The sequence below is a fragment of the Acanthaster planci genome, linkage group LG09 (assembly GCF_054643075.1).
Source record: "Acanthaster planci isolate LZ-2023a linkage group LG09, COTS_SCS, whole genome shotgun sequence".
NCBI classification, from domain to species: domain Eukaryota; kingdom Metazoa; phylum Echinodermata; class Asteroidea; order Valvatida; family Acanthasteridae; genus Acanthaster; species Acanthaster planci.
In genome coordinates this window covers 10,760,541-10,776,596 of record NC_141785.1, presented here as the reverse complement: position 1 = coordinate 10,776,596, position 16,056 = coordinate 10,760,541, and the positions used below count along the sequence as shown (strand labels likewise).

The window sequence follows — 16,056 nt, the reverse complement described above, 5'->3', positions numbered from 1 at the left end:
TTCCAATATTGTTGAATTACATTTACTCTAAGTTCATTTAAAATGGTAAGTACATATATATATGAATGCATGTATTATACTTTATATAGTAATTTCACAAACCTAATAAAGGATAATAAGATATGTAAAATGTCGCTGGTATGTATGTGAGAAGAGCAGCAGTAAGTGTTGATCGCAGGCGCGAATTGCATCTTTGATTGATAAGTTTTCTGATGGTTGTGACTCACTAAAATGCACGCTCACGCGTACCAACCATCGCCTTTGCATTCGGCACAGTAAATACGGCCGCCGGTGGCTTCAGTCAGCACAAAGGCATTGCAAGTCCAGTTTTTTTTATATGACGTGCGTGGTTCGCATACATTCGGTTGGAAATAAGTGGGCAAGTACCCGCTTCATGCGCATGCAATGTGATCGTCCTCGTCTGCTTCTCTCGTGAGTGAACACGCAGCGCCATGTGAAGTTCTGCATAGAGAGTGATAAATCAAGCGATTCAGTACATATAAACAAATACATGTACAAACATACCAATGCATGTACATGTGTATAAATTTCAAGGTAACCTTCAGAATAGAGTGTTTGCATGGCTACCATCTTGTAGGTCAGTGCTTTTGTTCCACAATGTATACACAAGGGAGGTAATTACCCGTGGAATAATAGAACTGCCCTGCAAAATGGCTACCATGCAAAGCCTCTATACTATTTTGATTCAAAACTGGTCTTCATGATAGTCTAGATAGTTTAGTGAATACTTTCCATATAAAACACAAGTATAAGCATAACGCACACGTATAAGAAACGAGCGCGCCAGGTTTTCAAAACAGATTTGATTAATGTACATTTAAGAGCAAGAAAGTCTACAATTGGTTTTCATATGCGCATGCGTCGCTGTCACTGGATACCGGCTTGTAAATGTTGTGTGCTGTCTTATCTTCAAGAAGTATGGCCTTGCCCTCAATCCTTGCTGAGTCATGTGAATGGTCGTTCCGAGCGTGCCTGGCATGGCTGGCTCCAACGGTTCCTGAGACGCTGGAGACAGGCGTTTCCTTGGTGGTGTACTCGTCCGGGCACTTGACGCGGTCACAGAGCTTTGCCAGCCACAACTTTCGAATTCTCTCGGTGAACGTGAAGGATAAAAAGAGTAGCGGTCCTTGCGAGGAGATCAAGACAGTGAAGAAGTAGGAGAAGCCGTCCACTTTGAAGAAACCCAGGAGAGCAACGAGGAACCAGGTCATACCAGTCGCAACAAAGATCTGAAGAGGAGATGCAATTTTAGATTTTCTGAAAGCCCGGTATAAGAAGTTGCTATATGCTAGCAGTCACAAACAAACAATTCGTGTACATTCACGAACTTAGTCAAATTTAATTGAATATACACTGTAATTGCACACTTTGGGTAGCAGTCAAACGATCAAAATGACAGTTGAAAAGTTGTTAACAATAGTCATAAGAATTCATGGACAACCGACACAGAATCGGCCTGCAAAAAAATAAGACTCAAGACTCAAAAAGCGCAGTTCGATCCTGCAAACTTTGAAAAGTACATGTCAGTGATTTGGTCCGTATACCGCAATAAACCCACTTTTGTGAAATTAGTGCGAGTGGTGGGTCAAACGTACTTAGATGGGGTTTTAATACGATACAAGTATAGATAACCAAATGTCAACAAACTTTTAGGCACGTACCTTACTGCACAGAATGACTTCCGATTGCAGACGGTCTAGTCTTCTCTGATCTTTCACGACCATTTTGGTACTCTTCCTAGTGCGCCTGATGCCAATCACGGTCTGAACGAAGAGAACTGCATTGGAGCTCATCAGGATAGTAATGGGCACGGCTACTAGATACAGCATGCCAACATCAGAAGGGATGCAATGGGAGGATTCAATGCCGTACATAGCCACCCTTTCCCCATCCACCACGAGGAGGTGATGAAGAACGCAGCCAGCGGCCGATACCAGCGCGGGGGCACCCCAACCGTACAAGGAGTACCAGAAGAAAGCCCTGTTGAAGCGTCGGTTCTGCATCTGCAGCTTGAAGCCGAACGTGCGGGCAAGGTGCAGCGACACCACGTTGCTCCAGAAGAAGACGGCCAGCAGCAGGTAGTGTATTACAACGGCAAAGGCGAGACAGAGCTCCTCATTTGCAATCGTGAACTGACGCAGGGGTGAGCCAGGACCAAGCAGGAAGAGCAGTTGGGTCAAGAACAGGGCTGCGATGAAGCAGAACAGATTCTTGCCGGGTAGGGTGCAGAGCTCCGGGAAGATGCAGAAGCTGAGAAGAGACACTAGCAGGAAGATCTGCGACACGATGAGGCAGACCACAGAAAAAATCGCACCCGGAACAGGGGAGGATTTGCGACAGCTGGACCATTCAGGTTTGAGACAGACGACTATCTCTTCATCGCTGAGCTTGACAATCTCTTTACTGGAGAGGTTCCCTCCACATTGAAGTTCCACCGCTGTATTGTCCAACCACTTGAACTCGCTGGAATTAAGAACCACCAGTGAACAGTTCAGCTTCGCCTTGCACAGATACACGAATTCCTGAGCGCCTTCCGTTGGGACGTAAATAACCTCCCTGAAGGTTCTCTCTGATGGGCAAGTCACCGATCCGTTGGCCACCCTGATGTTAACAAATGAAGTACCGTTGATTTCGAATTCAGACCCCCAAGAATAGCCGGCTGGTGTCTGCCCAAGTCGGCCACAACTGTTGATTAAGAATTCAGGCTCAGGAAAGTTCCTCAGCGTCAATTTCTGCACCTTTACATAATTAGTGGAGACCACTAGAACTTTCACGGCTCCAAAGAAGCGAGACAACGTTTCAACAAAGGTGTGCGGTGACTCAATGACGACAAAGAACATACAATGTGACAACTGAGGAAGATATGAGCAATCGACCGGGCGGTGCCGGATAATTGTAAGGTTCAGTGAAATATTCATGAGGGTGCTGATCAGATACGACTCCAGAAAGTCCAAGCTTCTTTCTTGAGTGTGGAACTGCAAGTCCAAGGAAAACGCTGGTGGCTCTCTCGATCGGGACAATAAACAGGGCTCAGTTTCCGCTGCCACGCATTCACCTTGGGCTCCGAGCTGCTGACCAAATGGACACAGAAATTTACGGCAGGACCCTAGAGCAACGTCGAAGAAGGTGCCTGGCTCGCACACCAGAACCGATGGCTGGCCATTCAGGGAAAAACGCAACTCCCGGTGCGAGTTGAAATCAAAAAGGGCGCTGATAGGAAGGGTATCTACTATTTCTGTATTCGGCCTGAAAGAGAAGGGATTATCAATACACTGACACTGTTCTTCGCAGTGCGGGTTTTTGCAGCACTGACGTTGGTTTAGTTGGTACACTCCGCACGCCGCTCCAAAGCGAGCCCCAGGGTGGCAAACGCAATGATGGTCGGTCGGAACCAGTCGCGGTAGAGGAGCGCCCAGCATGAGCGAAGATGGTGCCGTGACGGGACCAACCTCGCAATTTCCGATGGAGCTGTCCGTGAGACCAACGATCGCAACGTTCTCCGGGCAGTTCAGCTTCATCTGCCAGTACTGCAAGTCCTCCTCCTTAAAGCCGCTGCATTGGGCGCAGTAGGCGTTCCGGTAGTGCAACCCGTCCGGGGCAGTCACAGGGACCGCCCTCTTGACACCACCCAGGGTTCTGAAAGAACCTAAGTCGTCGGTACACAAAGTAGCCATTTCTTGTGTTGTAGTGTTGTTCCTGCAGCTCTGGACAAGGACATAACCCATCCGATTGCCAGCATTCACACGAACCAGGGACGTAGTTGAATCTCGTGCCAAAATGATAGGACCCCACAGGGCTTTCAGCTTGCAAGCGTACTCCGCGGTAACACTCTTCAAGAAGTCTCTTGCGCCCGAGACTGGACATGCAGCATGCTGGTCGTGCTCGCTTTCACGGCCGCCAATGCCCAATGGCGCAGGTCGGGTTCCCAAACTACCTGAGCAATTTGAGAATGCTTCCAAAAGCCCACCATTCCCTCTTTGGACCAATCTGCGTTGCAGATCTGTGCAGTATAATTCGAAATCGAGACAGCAGTCTTGGTATACCACGCAATGGTCGTCGCAGCGGCAACGAGAAACGCCGCTACGTATGTACCTATGCATTGCCTCCTCGTTGCAAAGACCACAACAAGAGGCATCCTGAGATACAGCGACTACAAGCCCACCCAAGGTCACATTGACGGCCTCTGCATAGGAAGGAGAGACAAAACACAGGATGGAGATTTTATAAGCAATCCAGACATTTATGGAAGCAAAGTCTCTACGGTGGAAATTGATTTAACGAGAAGAAAGTTGTATTTGCAACGGGCAAACAACGACCTGACCAAGCACCTGATTCCTTTTGAAATGCATTTGAAGGGATTATCAGAACGTTATTTTCACGCCGTCCCCGCCAAAAACTACGGCGTGGCTCGGGGACTGTACCTCCATCCCTTCTCCGATATGTGTCACCTTTACGGCCTAATACTAATACTTTGTGAAGTTGGGGGGGGGACAAGGGGTCGTCTTTATTGAAATATTTTAGGCCCATATATTTGTTTATGAATATTTATATAAATTACCAGCTAGAATTAACGAGTCAAGAGGTTGGGGGACAAGTCATCAATATTTTTCCACTTCGTGTAACAGGTTTCGTATAGTCGAGGTCGCTGTTCAGGCTATGCCTTTGACTTTATACATGTACTATTTACAGTGCAATGTCCATTACGACTCAAGTTGCAATTTGCCTTAACTTGAGCCGGTGATTGGAAAGTTGTCAATTTGGTCACACATTTGTTATTGCTATCAGAGACTCTGACAGGCAAAGAAAGCCCCCAGTCTTTCAACTGGGCAATATCTGTACTTTGTGAATACTTATTTTTCTCTTGACAAAGATAATGTTTCAGATAATTTCTATTTTTATTATAGTTATTATGCCCTCTTGGTTGAAGGAAATCAATATTATCCAACTGACTTTACATACTCTTATAAAAAATAAAAAGGTAAATATTTTTTTAACCGTAAAAGTGGGTCACTTAAATTATAATGGTCATGCAAACGCAATTAACAATATCCATCTACTGAGACATGGCTTCAATGCCTCAGCCATTATCCATATCTACGTGCATGTGTCAGGCTGTGTCAGAGAGTAAGTCTCGAATTAAATTTAATTAAGGATTGTGCGCTCTTAAAGAAGTAGCTAATGGGCTCTCTGGTTAATTGCTGCTTCCATTAGTCTGTGAGTTGTTCTCCTTGCTTGTTCGTCACACATGTCAAATTAGTGTCCAGTGGTCATGCCCGCTTTACCAACAAGTAGAAAACCAGCCAAATAACCCCCCAGAAAATGGGTCTATGCAAGGGCGGAAGTGTCTTGTCACATGTGGGGGTGGGGTGATTTCCGAATGCTCAGTACGGCGCGGCCTCCATCCCAGATAAGATCGTTACGCTGGCAAGTGCGTTGTCGGGTGCGTAGTTGTTAAGGGTTTGCACAGTCAGTGACTTGAAGGAGGATGATTATTATTGGTAATCCTGCATCCGTCAAAAAGTGGGGGATAATCTATCCCCACCCCGAGGATCTCCACTGGTGGGTCTTTACACAAGTATGGTTTTATGTTCAAAAGTAATGCACTGCGTAACATTCTGTGACTTTAATGCACACAGACAAAAAATACCTAGGTCGCCTTACTTAGGTCTATTACTTTGTAGTCAAAAGTGAGTTTTTTATTCGCAAAATATATAATTAAAATTGCCGCGGTCCCCCACGCATTAAATGGCAGGAAATCAGTTAGTCCCACCAGGGAATGCTACATAAATAACGGAGGTTATGGGTACTTGCACCAACAAGACCAACGTGCGTATTTTCAACTGGCAAATACTTGTACAGCTCTTAATTAAGCTCATTATCATCAGCCATACGAGATGTGTTTTGCAAAATCGAATCTTCTGTGGAATAAAGTTTTATTGATGTATTTGAAAAGCGGGTTACTACCTTACTTGACGTGCCAGTGTTCTTTGCCTATTTTTTGTTGGTAGCCTGAGACGTGAAAGTCTACATGAGGCGATTTAATCTGCACTTTCATTGGTCACTGTCCCCAACATCACATGCGTTATGCATGCAATTTCCCTTCTACATGGGTGGGAGAATATAAAGAAAACATTAGCCTTCGCCTCAAGACGATAAGGGCGCTTTTGGCTTAGCCACTCGCACTGGCCTTTCGATGTCGTGGTTTGAGATCCAGCACAATAAGGTGTGGGGGATGCAACCCCGATCCATGTGATGCATAAGCTATGTACCATTATGCAATAGAACCCACATCTATAAGCAGTCACTCAGCGAGCTCCCGGAACCTTTGCGCAACCAGGCTTTTTTGAGGATTATTTTTTTTAAAGGAATCACCTTATATCACATTCTATAATTTTTGGCAGAACAAACCGTCCAAGAAACACTCATGTTGTGATTTCATCTTTGTGTGCTTCGAGTACTTAACCCGGAAATGGGTAAAAATCAAATTTATTAATGATCTTTCCCTTCCGTTGTTATCACTTCTCTTCTTATTAATGCATGTTTGTTTTCACTTCACGTGCTTATGTGAGAACTAGAATGTATAACCTGGATGAACGCCAGATCGGGCTGGACTGATTCAAACGTCTGGACTCACAATGCTCTTATACGGAATGAAGCCACCGGCAGCCACATTTCCCTGCCTATACTGCAATAAAGGTGATCGTTGGATCACGTGCCAGGCTGTTGTTGCTAAGAACAAACCTTCATACACGACTAAAAAAACGTTAAGGACCACTTTTTATTTTGTGTATACTTTTTATATGAGCTCTTTTACTGCTGAATGTATTTTGCATCATTGCACATTTAAAAAAAAATTATTCCAATGAGAACACCGTCTAGACAAACAAAAACGAAAGAACTAGACCCCATTCATATTGCTTGGAAAAAAATACAGGTTGAGAAAAAATTGGTCCTGAACTTTTTCCGATTAGTATATTACTGCATTCAGCGCGGTATGATGGCCACCGGTGGCTTCAATTACCGATGTCAGTTGATCAAGGGCATTGCATTGTCACAATATATTGTGTTGGTTGGTTGCCATCTTAACACCGGAAACATTATCACATGCGCATGCAAGTGATCATTCAAACAAAAAAACTCAAAAGATCTTTTGAAGGCTTGAATTACTTCATACAGAGTGGCGCCCCTCATCGAATGCAGCACTAGGCGGTCTTTGGCAGGTTGACCGTCCATACTTCGGTGTTTTCTCTGTTGAAATTTTCCACACATCACAAGTATCAAGTTTTTGGCAATTTTGTGGCGCCACGCAATTAAACAATTCCCTACACTTCTGATGTCGAAGTTGAAAAACAGCACTCTAGAAAAACACTCACTAGAGCTCTGTGAATCGCTAGCTCCAGATAAAGTTGTGCCTATCAATATGCAGGATAAAGTGTAGTTCGACATTAAAGGACGCGCAGAAGAAAGAAATTTATTCTCCTTTTACACTTACCTGAGGCCAGTGTTCCGCCAAGCAAACTAGATGAGATGAGAAATGTTACGGAAAACATTCCCAAATATCTCCTTAAAATAGCCATGGTGCGCGCCGTATCGGTTTGTTGGATAGCACGCAACTCCTGAAGCTTTATATACTGAACCAAATATATGGAACACCCCCCCCCATTATCCTTGGCGTCCTTTATCACCTTAATTGCCATTACGGCTACATCCTAACCACTCAGTCTCTGCTGCTTTTTAACCGCTTGTAATGTCACATGTAATCATGGCTCATTTTGGGACAAGTGCGTTCGTTTATTTTGGTAACTAATTAACGTATTGTTTTCATGAACTGGAACCAATATTGGAATTGGTAGCAAGCTTTCTGTTACGCAATCTCCTTTTGAGGTTTTGCCACATATGGCTGAAATAACTTGGACCCTGCATGGTCCCAGATGGGCACAACGCCAAGACAAAATCGGTGTATGAACTGAAGGGTAGAGGTGTATAACTAAGGTCTACTTGTTATAAGGATGGAGAATTGCATAGCGGCACGTTGCCCACCCAACACCCAATTCATCAGCTTGCAACAAAATTGTGTGGTTCGTGTCGCGGATCGCGGCACTTGTGAACTATTATGGAAGGTCTTGAGATCAAGACTACGAATAGGAGCAGGTGTTGGGCTCACTATAAAGCCTACATCCAGACTTCTTGTTGTTTTAGTATGGGCAAAACACACTCAATACATATTTCTGATTAAAACATCAGTCAAATGTTACTATGTCATGTGATCTAAAGAACTGTCGGGTGCACGAAGACACTGGCCTTGATAGACAATAGCCAAAGTTTACTGATTGTGTTGCATTAATGCGGTCTGCTGAACACAAAATGAGCCGAGCATCGGGCATAAGTAACGCATACAGTCCAATTTGGGTTGAAAATAATATTACACTGCGTCTAAGCTCTGGAAAATTGTGCTGAAGACCCATACTTACTTCATTTTTCATTACTGCCGTCAGTAGATAACATTAAAACACCTCAAACCTGGTTGAGTTTTTTTGGGGGGAAAAAAGATAAATACATTTCGCATCAGTGCTACTTTAGAAAGGGAAGGAGGCCTGGCTATTTATTTTTATTTCGAAATAACCTTCAAAAATCCAACCATCGTTGTTTCACGTTACAAACCATTTTGCATGCGCGCATCCACCTCACCCCCATTTCCTGGCACAAACAGACTGCAATTAAATACTGTCTGAGGGTACCGGCGAGGATTAGTCCAGATCCCTGGACTATAGATAAGTTGCCTTTAGTAAACAGAGAACGGTTTCATAATGGATTATTCTGCCCGACGTATTCTCAAACTCTTCTTTTCACAATAACTGGAGATGAAAACATCTTTCAGCTCCCCCACCACCTGAGTAGAATGGGAATCAGAAAATGGCACCTACATAGCGCGCTCCCTCACAGATGCGGGTACGAAACTGTTGATGCAAGCACATGCTATTGACTAGGGGAAAAGATCTTTTCTGCTTCGAGGGACCGAATACAATACAGACAACACACCGCTGGAGCTTTATTAAAGACAAAACTTGAAGGAGTGGGCATGGTACAATAACACTGTTCCTTGTGCAACCCCGAGACATCCCTTTTAACCAAGATTCTCGGGGACAACAAATAAAGATAAACTGCTAAACCTGATGAATGCAAATTTGGCCTTTGAAGATTTGACCCAATAGGCTATCAGAATTAAGTGATGATGCAAGTGGAGATTATTCAAGCAGTCATAGTCGAAGCGGTGAGACATTTTTGGTGTCGGACTCTCCCCCTGCATTGAAGGAACCAAGTTGATTGCATGACTCTACTACAAATTAAAACCTGAATAAAGTTGAATGTTGACAACGGATCTATTTGGCTACCAAGATGGACGTATTTAGTTCTTACTTCGCTGCTCTGGTGGGTTGCCTTCTGTTCAGCGGGTGTCACACACAAGGTATGCTCATGATATGAATGCGTTCTGTATCTGTCTGTATGGTATAGTCGACAAAGCACCCAGATGACACATCACACCAACTGTATTAGGTTTACGCCTCGCGTGGGGAGATTGACGCAAATTTAAAACAACCCATCAATGAAAATCAACCCATCAATTTTAGATCATGTATTGAACCGTGTTTTTGTTCAGAATGGTCTTGGTGTTGATGATTTAAACAAATAAATAAAAACAAATATTGCCCGGCTGCCTCCTTGAAAGCTGACACAGATGTTGATTTGACCACAGATTGTGGCATGTTGTTCCAATCCCAAACTGTTCTGGGGAAGACGGTATTGTCAAAAACCTTGGTATCGAGAATATATTTACAATTTTTTTTGTTTTTGTTTTGGTATGACCCATGGAGATTCTAGCATTTGGAGTGAGGATACCATCAGACTGAACATTAACCAACACAATGATTATTTTGAACATCTTGGATAACCTGTTGGTTTTCCGCCGTATCTCAGAGGATGACCAACCAAGTTCCTTGAGTATATTTGTCACGGTGGCAGGTGCTCTACTATAGTTGTTGGAAATCAGTCTAGCAGCTTGTCTTTGGATCTGTTCGAGACACTGAATGTCAGACACCAAGTGGGGATCCCTGGCAGATGACGAATATTCCAGCAATGGTCGAACCACTGTGAAGTACGCTGCTTCTTTGTCTTTTGGAGTGCAACTCCAAAGGTTCCTCCTCAGAATATTTAATACTCTCTGAGCTTTCTTGCAGGTTTCAGATATGTTTCCTCCATGACAAATTATAAGTGATATGAATCCCAAGATATCTTAGACTGTTCACTCTACTTAAGTTTTGTCACCGCAAAAAAATTATAGGCCTAGATGCTTTTGATCGGTGCCCGAATGCCTATGGAGATTGTGTAACATTTGGGTGGATTAAATTTTATTCCCAAGCTTGACTACCGCTTTTCTAGTAGGTCTTGTTGTAATTGGATTGTTAGATTGCTTATCCACGCTATACAAAAGACAGTCGTCAGCAAAGAGACGAAGGCCTAAAGCAAGGTTATCTGGTAGATCGTTTGTGCACAGCAAGAATAACAACGGCCCAATCACTGATCATTGGGGGACCCCTGATGTTACTGGTACAAGATCTGAATCCTATTCCTGACCATCTAAAACTACCCTCTGTGTTCTTCTGGACAGGAAACTTCGAATCCACAGATGCAACGGTCGTACAATGCCTTAGTTTCTTAATTTATTTAGCAGAACATTATGTTGGACTTTATCGAAGACCTTCATACAGTCAAGTACAAGTACTGTCTCGTCCATTCTTTGTCGATTAATCTGCCTATGTCATGCAAGGTAGTAATAAGTTGAGTTTCTGTTGATCTTCTGGGCCGGAAACCATGTTGGCAGTCTGTGACAATGTTGCATCTGTCATGGTGCTTCATTATGTGACTAAAGACTATATGTTCGAGAACTTTACAGAGGACGGAGGAAAGAGACACTGCATGGTAATTTGCAGGATCTGAACGTGCCCCTTTCTTGTAGACCGCAATAACATTTGCTGTCTTCCGTGTTGATGGTACATGTACTATCCCAGTATTCACTGGGATAGTTTTGAAACAGGTCTTGGAGAACATGTGACTAGTAGTTCTGCAACAAGCTTTAACAACCATGACGGAATAATATCTGGCCCCAGTGCTCTCCATAGAATAATTTCCGTAAGTTGTCTTTCGACACCCTTCACATGATTTCGTCGCTTTGTGCAGTGGCTACTTTGCAAGGACCATGCAGGACACCATCCTAAATTGCACAGAAGCCCCGCCGATAGACTGAAAATCCAGAGTCAGCCTATTTATGCCGTCGTGATTTGCCTTGCTTGTTTAATTAACAGCGCCAGCAAGTGTTGAAATATATAAACACTGCCAGTGCGCCGGCGCAGCGCAGTCCGCGCGAAGTAAGAACTTTTCAGTAGTGCTAAGTGTTGTGGGGTGGGTGTGCACTACATTGTGTTTTAATCCGTGCAATCTCACGTTATTGGTACACTGTGAAATTCAACAGTAGACGCTATGGTTAGCGGTATAGTTATTTTTAATTCTCATTTTAACAGAAGAAAATGAAGGTGTGAGGCTATACTAGTATTATGTTGCATCATGGTTGCATGCATTACAGCAGTTTTGGGTTTGTCGTCTGCCAGAACGCTTGGGTCGAAATGTATACTACTCAGCATTCCTTAAGGCTATAGTGACCTATTTTAATATGGTACAGCCCCAATGGGGTGCACTTTGGTTTATCGTCACTGTTAACAATATGTTTACTTCAAATTTCACTGTTAGGCATTAGCGATATTTGATGATGAGTCTTAAATCTTGCCTTAGCTTTGCTAACCTGGGTCCTATAAAGTTTTAGTTTTAGGCCAGATTTTCCAATCTTTTTTCTCAAGTGCAAAATGAACCAGTCTCTTAACATGCACGTAAAAATACAAAATATAAGTTTCTAACGAACTGAGTGGACATGATGGAGGTAGGCCTAGGCTTAGTGATGATTTACTAAATTTTATCAACTTTAAAGAACTTCTCAAATGTCTGTTGAGGATCTTCTGAGAATGTGCTACGTTCATTATGTTAGGAAACACTGAGCAGAATGAGCTGAGAAGAGCAGAATTCTTGCCCAGTATCTGGCTGCCGCCCTTTTTGAATTTTTGACAATATGTCTTGACACTGAAATTGTTCACAAAGGTTGGACAGCATCCTGAGCATGTGTTATGAAGATAATAGGGCCTACGTGTAGTATTTAACATTTGATTAACAGGTCTACATTTGGAGTTGAATTGTCAGCACTGCCTGGGGAAAGTCAAGTTAATTAACATAAGGGAGCTGTATTACAGCCAGTGTAGTCACATGCAATTGAATTTCAAAGACGCAATTTTAATCCCAATTTCCTGGTCTGAATTTTTCAGAGCGTCCTTGCGACGAGGGGCGTAATCCCTGCATGAATGGAGGCTTCTGTTTTTCACTGGACGGTGTGACACCAATGTGCGGATGTGTTGGTGACTACATCGGAACTCATTGCAATTATGGTAAATATTAAAGGTACCCTGGGCATAAGGAATTCTTCGGTTGGCATATCACTCCCAGCAAACAAACAAATAACTTCGAATTCTCTTTTAGAGATCATTTACAGTGTAACAACATCATTCACTACACAAAACATTTGGTGTGTCTTGGTTATGAAATTAATGCAAAGTTGTAGCATTTTGAGCCATCTTTATGTAAAGCAACCCTGTTAGCCAATCGGTGTAATTCACATCAGGCCAAGTAGTGTATCAATGTTTTGAAATAGCCTGTAAATCTCTTTTATTTTTATAAAAATCCAGCAATATCTGTCTTCATTTTATAAATCCCCTAGTCTTACATACGAGTGACCTTGGGAGTTTCAGCCTTTGGGGCCAGAGCCTGTCTGCACCCTGGTTGGTGCACAAACATAGCACAGCTGTTGCACACCTACTGTTCATTTGAATGTGCACAAAGTCCAGGCCTCGGTTTCACAAGAGTGACATGTCCATCAGATAGGCTAATAGGCTGCAGTGTCCTTGTAAACTGTTAGGTCAATTCAGACTTGACTGTTTAGAGTCATAGGCCAACCATATTTGGTCAGCGGAAGTTCCCAAAATCGTTTTGGTCCCACATAACGCATGCATAAATGGCCTTTCAGGAGCAGAGCCATACTGCTGGCAATTGATATAGCGTAGTTTGGCTCCTCCAATTTCACTAGGATTGATGGTGATTTTCTGTTGGGTGTTGTTTTTTGTTTTGTTAGTCCACCCCTGCTCAGACAGTGTCAACCCCTGCTTGAACGGTGCCACCTGCACACCCTCCATGGGCGACCTCTCTGCAGTGTGCACCTGTGCCACAGATTTCAGCGGGAAGCACTGCGAAAAAGGTAAGTATTGGTAGTGGGGGTGTTGTTTTGGCTGCATGATGCAATGTTTAAGCTAGGGCTGTGCCGAATATCTGAATATCCAAATATTTGATCGATTATCAAATACGGTGTTCAGTTTTCCGAATTTGAATATTCATATGCAGAATTAATGGAAGGAAGGATGAATTTTTGTTTGTTACAAATGAGCAAAATTGCATTATGGAGGCTTGTTTCAAGCAGATACAACCGAAAGGGACAGGAATCTTATGATTAAAAAAGGAAATTATTCATTGAAATGTTTAAAAGCTATAGAAACTTTCAACAAGGCAAGATGTATTGTTCGTCTCCTGAATCTTGATAATTGTGGCTTGAGATACTCGTAGAGAAGCTATTGTAGTGATTATAATGTTCAATTGTGTGTGTTATTGCCGCTGATTTTGTACATATGGTGTATTCATCAACAATCTGTCGGTCAGTGCGACCGAATATTCGGATATTTGATTGAACTGAAGGTGAAGATATTCAAATAGTGAATTTTTCGAATTGACTCGGCCCTCGTTTAAGCATAGATTAAGCATGCCATCCAAGCCCTAATTCTCACAGCATTTTGGCTGAGAACCTTCAGCTGTGAAGGAAATCAGTGGCATATCTTTGTGTTTTTTAATCAATTGAAAGGGGCATCAGACCCTATGTAAAGTCCTGCTTGCACCGGTATGCCTTTTTTAATCAGACAAAATTCTTCATAATCCCCTGGTAGAATTTTTACTGGGTAGAGGATGGTTAGGATTTATGAATTACTTGATAGGAATCTGAAACCTGGGGGTGTTTTCAGCAAAGTGTTGTGTGATGAAAAACTGTCGGATGATGAAAATATTGACGAATTTTGTATTTTCCAAAATAAACCAAGTTACTCGTTCAAATTTTAACACATCAATTTTAAATGACAGAGGACCACTGCGACATCCATTTTATTGGATTAATGTTGAGTTTTTCATGTGCACTTATGTTTCATTCTTTTGGGGGCGGGGATCAATGTACAGAAAATCCTTGTCGAGAAGGGCTCAACCCATGTTTGAATGGTGCAACATGCTCTGAGTTGAATTCTGAAGCAGTGTGCGAATGTGCAGATGGTTTTGTTGGCGCCTTCTGTGAGAATGGTACGATATTTGCTTTTACATTCAGAAAAGCTTGGCTTTTCTAAGGACAACTTCAGGGAGTAGTTACCATAAAATAGGTGATGTAATAAAGTCTTGGCATGCATCGAAATGACTGAAATAATCATCCATTGCCAGTGCTGATATATAATTGTAAACCATGGCGTGCGAATTTCAGACACTTTGTGTCAAGGAAAGTATTTTCAGATCGATGGAAGTTGCCAAGGGTTTGTTGTGTTTTAGTTGCATTTCAAATTCAAAAATGAATTTTTGGAGCCACGTTGTTTGTCCATCTTTGCATGGACTTCAACATTTTTATTGACACTTTTGAAAAACATTACCATGAAATTACAATGCCAAGTAGACCCAATAGTTTTACTTAAATTTCAACTTGAAATCACTCAGTATTTGTGTCAGGGATGAGAATAATTCTCAAAGAGTCTTGAATGGCAAGAGATAGAGTCCTGTAAAAAAAATTGTACATATTGGATTCTTCACAATATCATAATGGAATGTGAATTCTACAATAACATGCTTTTCATCATACCTAATGCTATGTGTTTATACTTATGTTGTCTACAGTTGCCCAGTGTCCAGACAGCAACAACACTTGTGACAATGGTGCGACGTGTTTAGTGGTAAATTCAGCCACTGTTTGTGTTTGCCCAAGAGGTTATGTTGGAGACAATTGCCAAAGACGTAAGTTCAGGTTAACGTGCTTGCCCTTCGAAGTCACCAGCTATAGTGGCTGTGGCTACTTCCCATAGACGTGTGCTTTACTCCCAACCCTGGCAATGCTTCGTAGCTGTAGCCCAAAGTCCTCTATGCCCTTCACGTTGAGTTTGTGCATATATAGGCTGTTGGTTCTGTCTTGAGAAAACTGCTTGTTAAACTTTTCATTGACAATCAAGGCAAAAGGGTTTCTGAAATTTGCTGAAATTGTGGCCAGAAACAGGCTTTCCTCTCAATATTTAATGGCTCAAGTTAGGACATTTCCTCTTAAAAACAGTTTAGCTAGCATAGAAAACAGAATTTTTTTTATTTAACCCACTAGAAAGCCTGTCTGTGACAATTGTGACAGAAAGAAACAAAATTCAGGAGTGAGTCATTTGTGAGTGTCAAGTGTCATTGAGTTTCTGCTTTCTGTTGTAATCATACATGTAGCTCACCCCTGTTCTGAGGGACTCAATCCATGTTTGAATGATGGTGACTGTTTCTCCACTGATGATGTGACTGCGTTATGTTCGTGCATGAATGGTTTCACAGGAGTATATTGTGAACAAGGTACTTGTTCTTGCTATGCATTGTCATGTTTTCTTTTATTATAATAGGTTTATTTTGCTTCAGAGTTCATTTCGCATGATATTTACATGTATGACCATACTTAAGAGAATGAGTTGCAAGTTTCCCCAGCGACTTTTTGAGTTACTGCACAGCCTTCAAGATTCCCCGTAAAGTCGAAGGAACCTTCAACATTTTGTCACAGGTCCAAAT

At 42.5% G+C, this 16,056-nt stretch overlaps 2 protein-coding genes across 4 annotated transcripts in view; one reads left to right on the top strand and one right to left on the bottom strand.

Annotated features, from left to right (window-relative positions):
* Positions 1 to 69: 69 nt before the first annotated feature.
* On the bottom strand, positions 70 to 7,632 carry LOC147798130 (uncharacterized). The gene is made up of 3 exons (XM_087141538.1): positions 7,514 to 7,632; positions 1,683 to 4,204; positions 70 to 1,250 (listed from the first exon to the last, which is right to left on the bottom strand). The coding sequence occupies exons 1-3, from the start codon at positions 7,596 to 7,598 to the stop codon at positions 855 to 857; spliced, it is 3,003 nt and encodes a 1,000-aa protein (XP_086997664.1). The 5' UTR covers positions 7,599 to 7,632; the 3' UTR covers positions 70 to 854.
* A 1,504-nt stretch (positions 7,633 to 9,136) lies between these two features.
* LOC110982017 (uncharacterized) overlaps positions 9,137 to 16,056 on the top strand; it is a 31,165-nt gene continuing 24,245 nt past the window's right edge. Inside the window, exons 1-6 of one of the 3 annotated variants that reach the window (XM_022240133.2) lie at positions 9,137 to 9,487; positions 12,447 to 12,566; positions 13,307 to 13,429; positions 14,449 to 14,565; positions 15,145 to 15,261; positions 15,727 to 15,846. In XM_022240133.2, coding sequence (XP_022095825.2) covers positions 9,418 to 9,487; positions 12,447 to 12,566; positions 13,307 to 13,429; positions 14,449 to 14,565; positions 15,145 to 15,261; positions 15,727 to 15,846 — 667 coding nt within the window. In that variant the 5' untranslated portion in view covers positions 9,137 to 9,417. Of the gene's footprint in view, positions 9,488 to 11,427; positions 11,567 to 12,446; positions 12,567 to 13,306; positions 13,430 to 14,448; positions 14,566 to 15,144; positions 15,262 to 15,726; positions 15,847 to 16,056 lie in introns of those variants that run through there. The other 2 variants (XM_022240135.2, XM_022240134.2) reach the window with 2 other exon arrangements.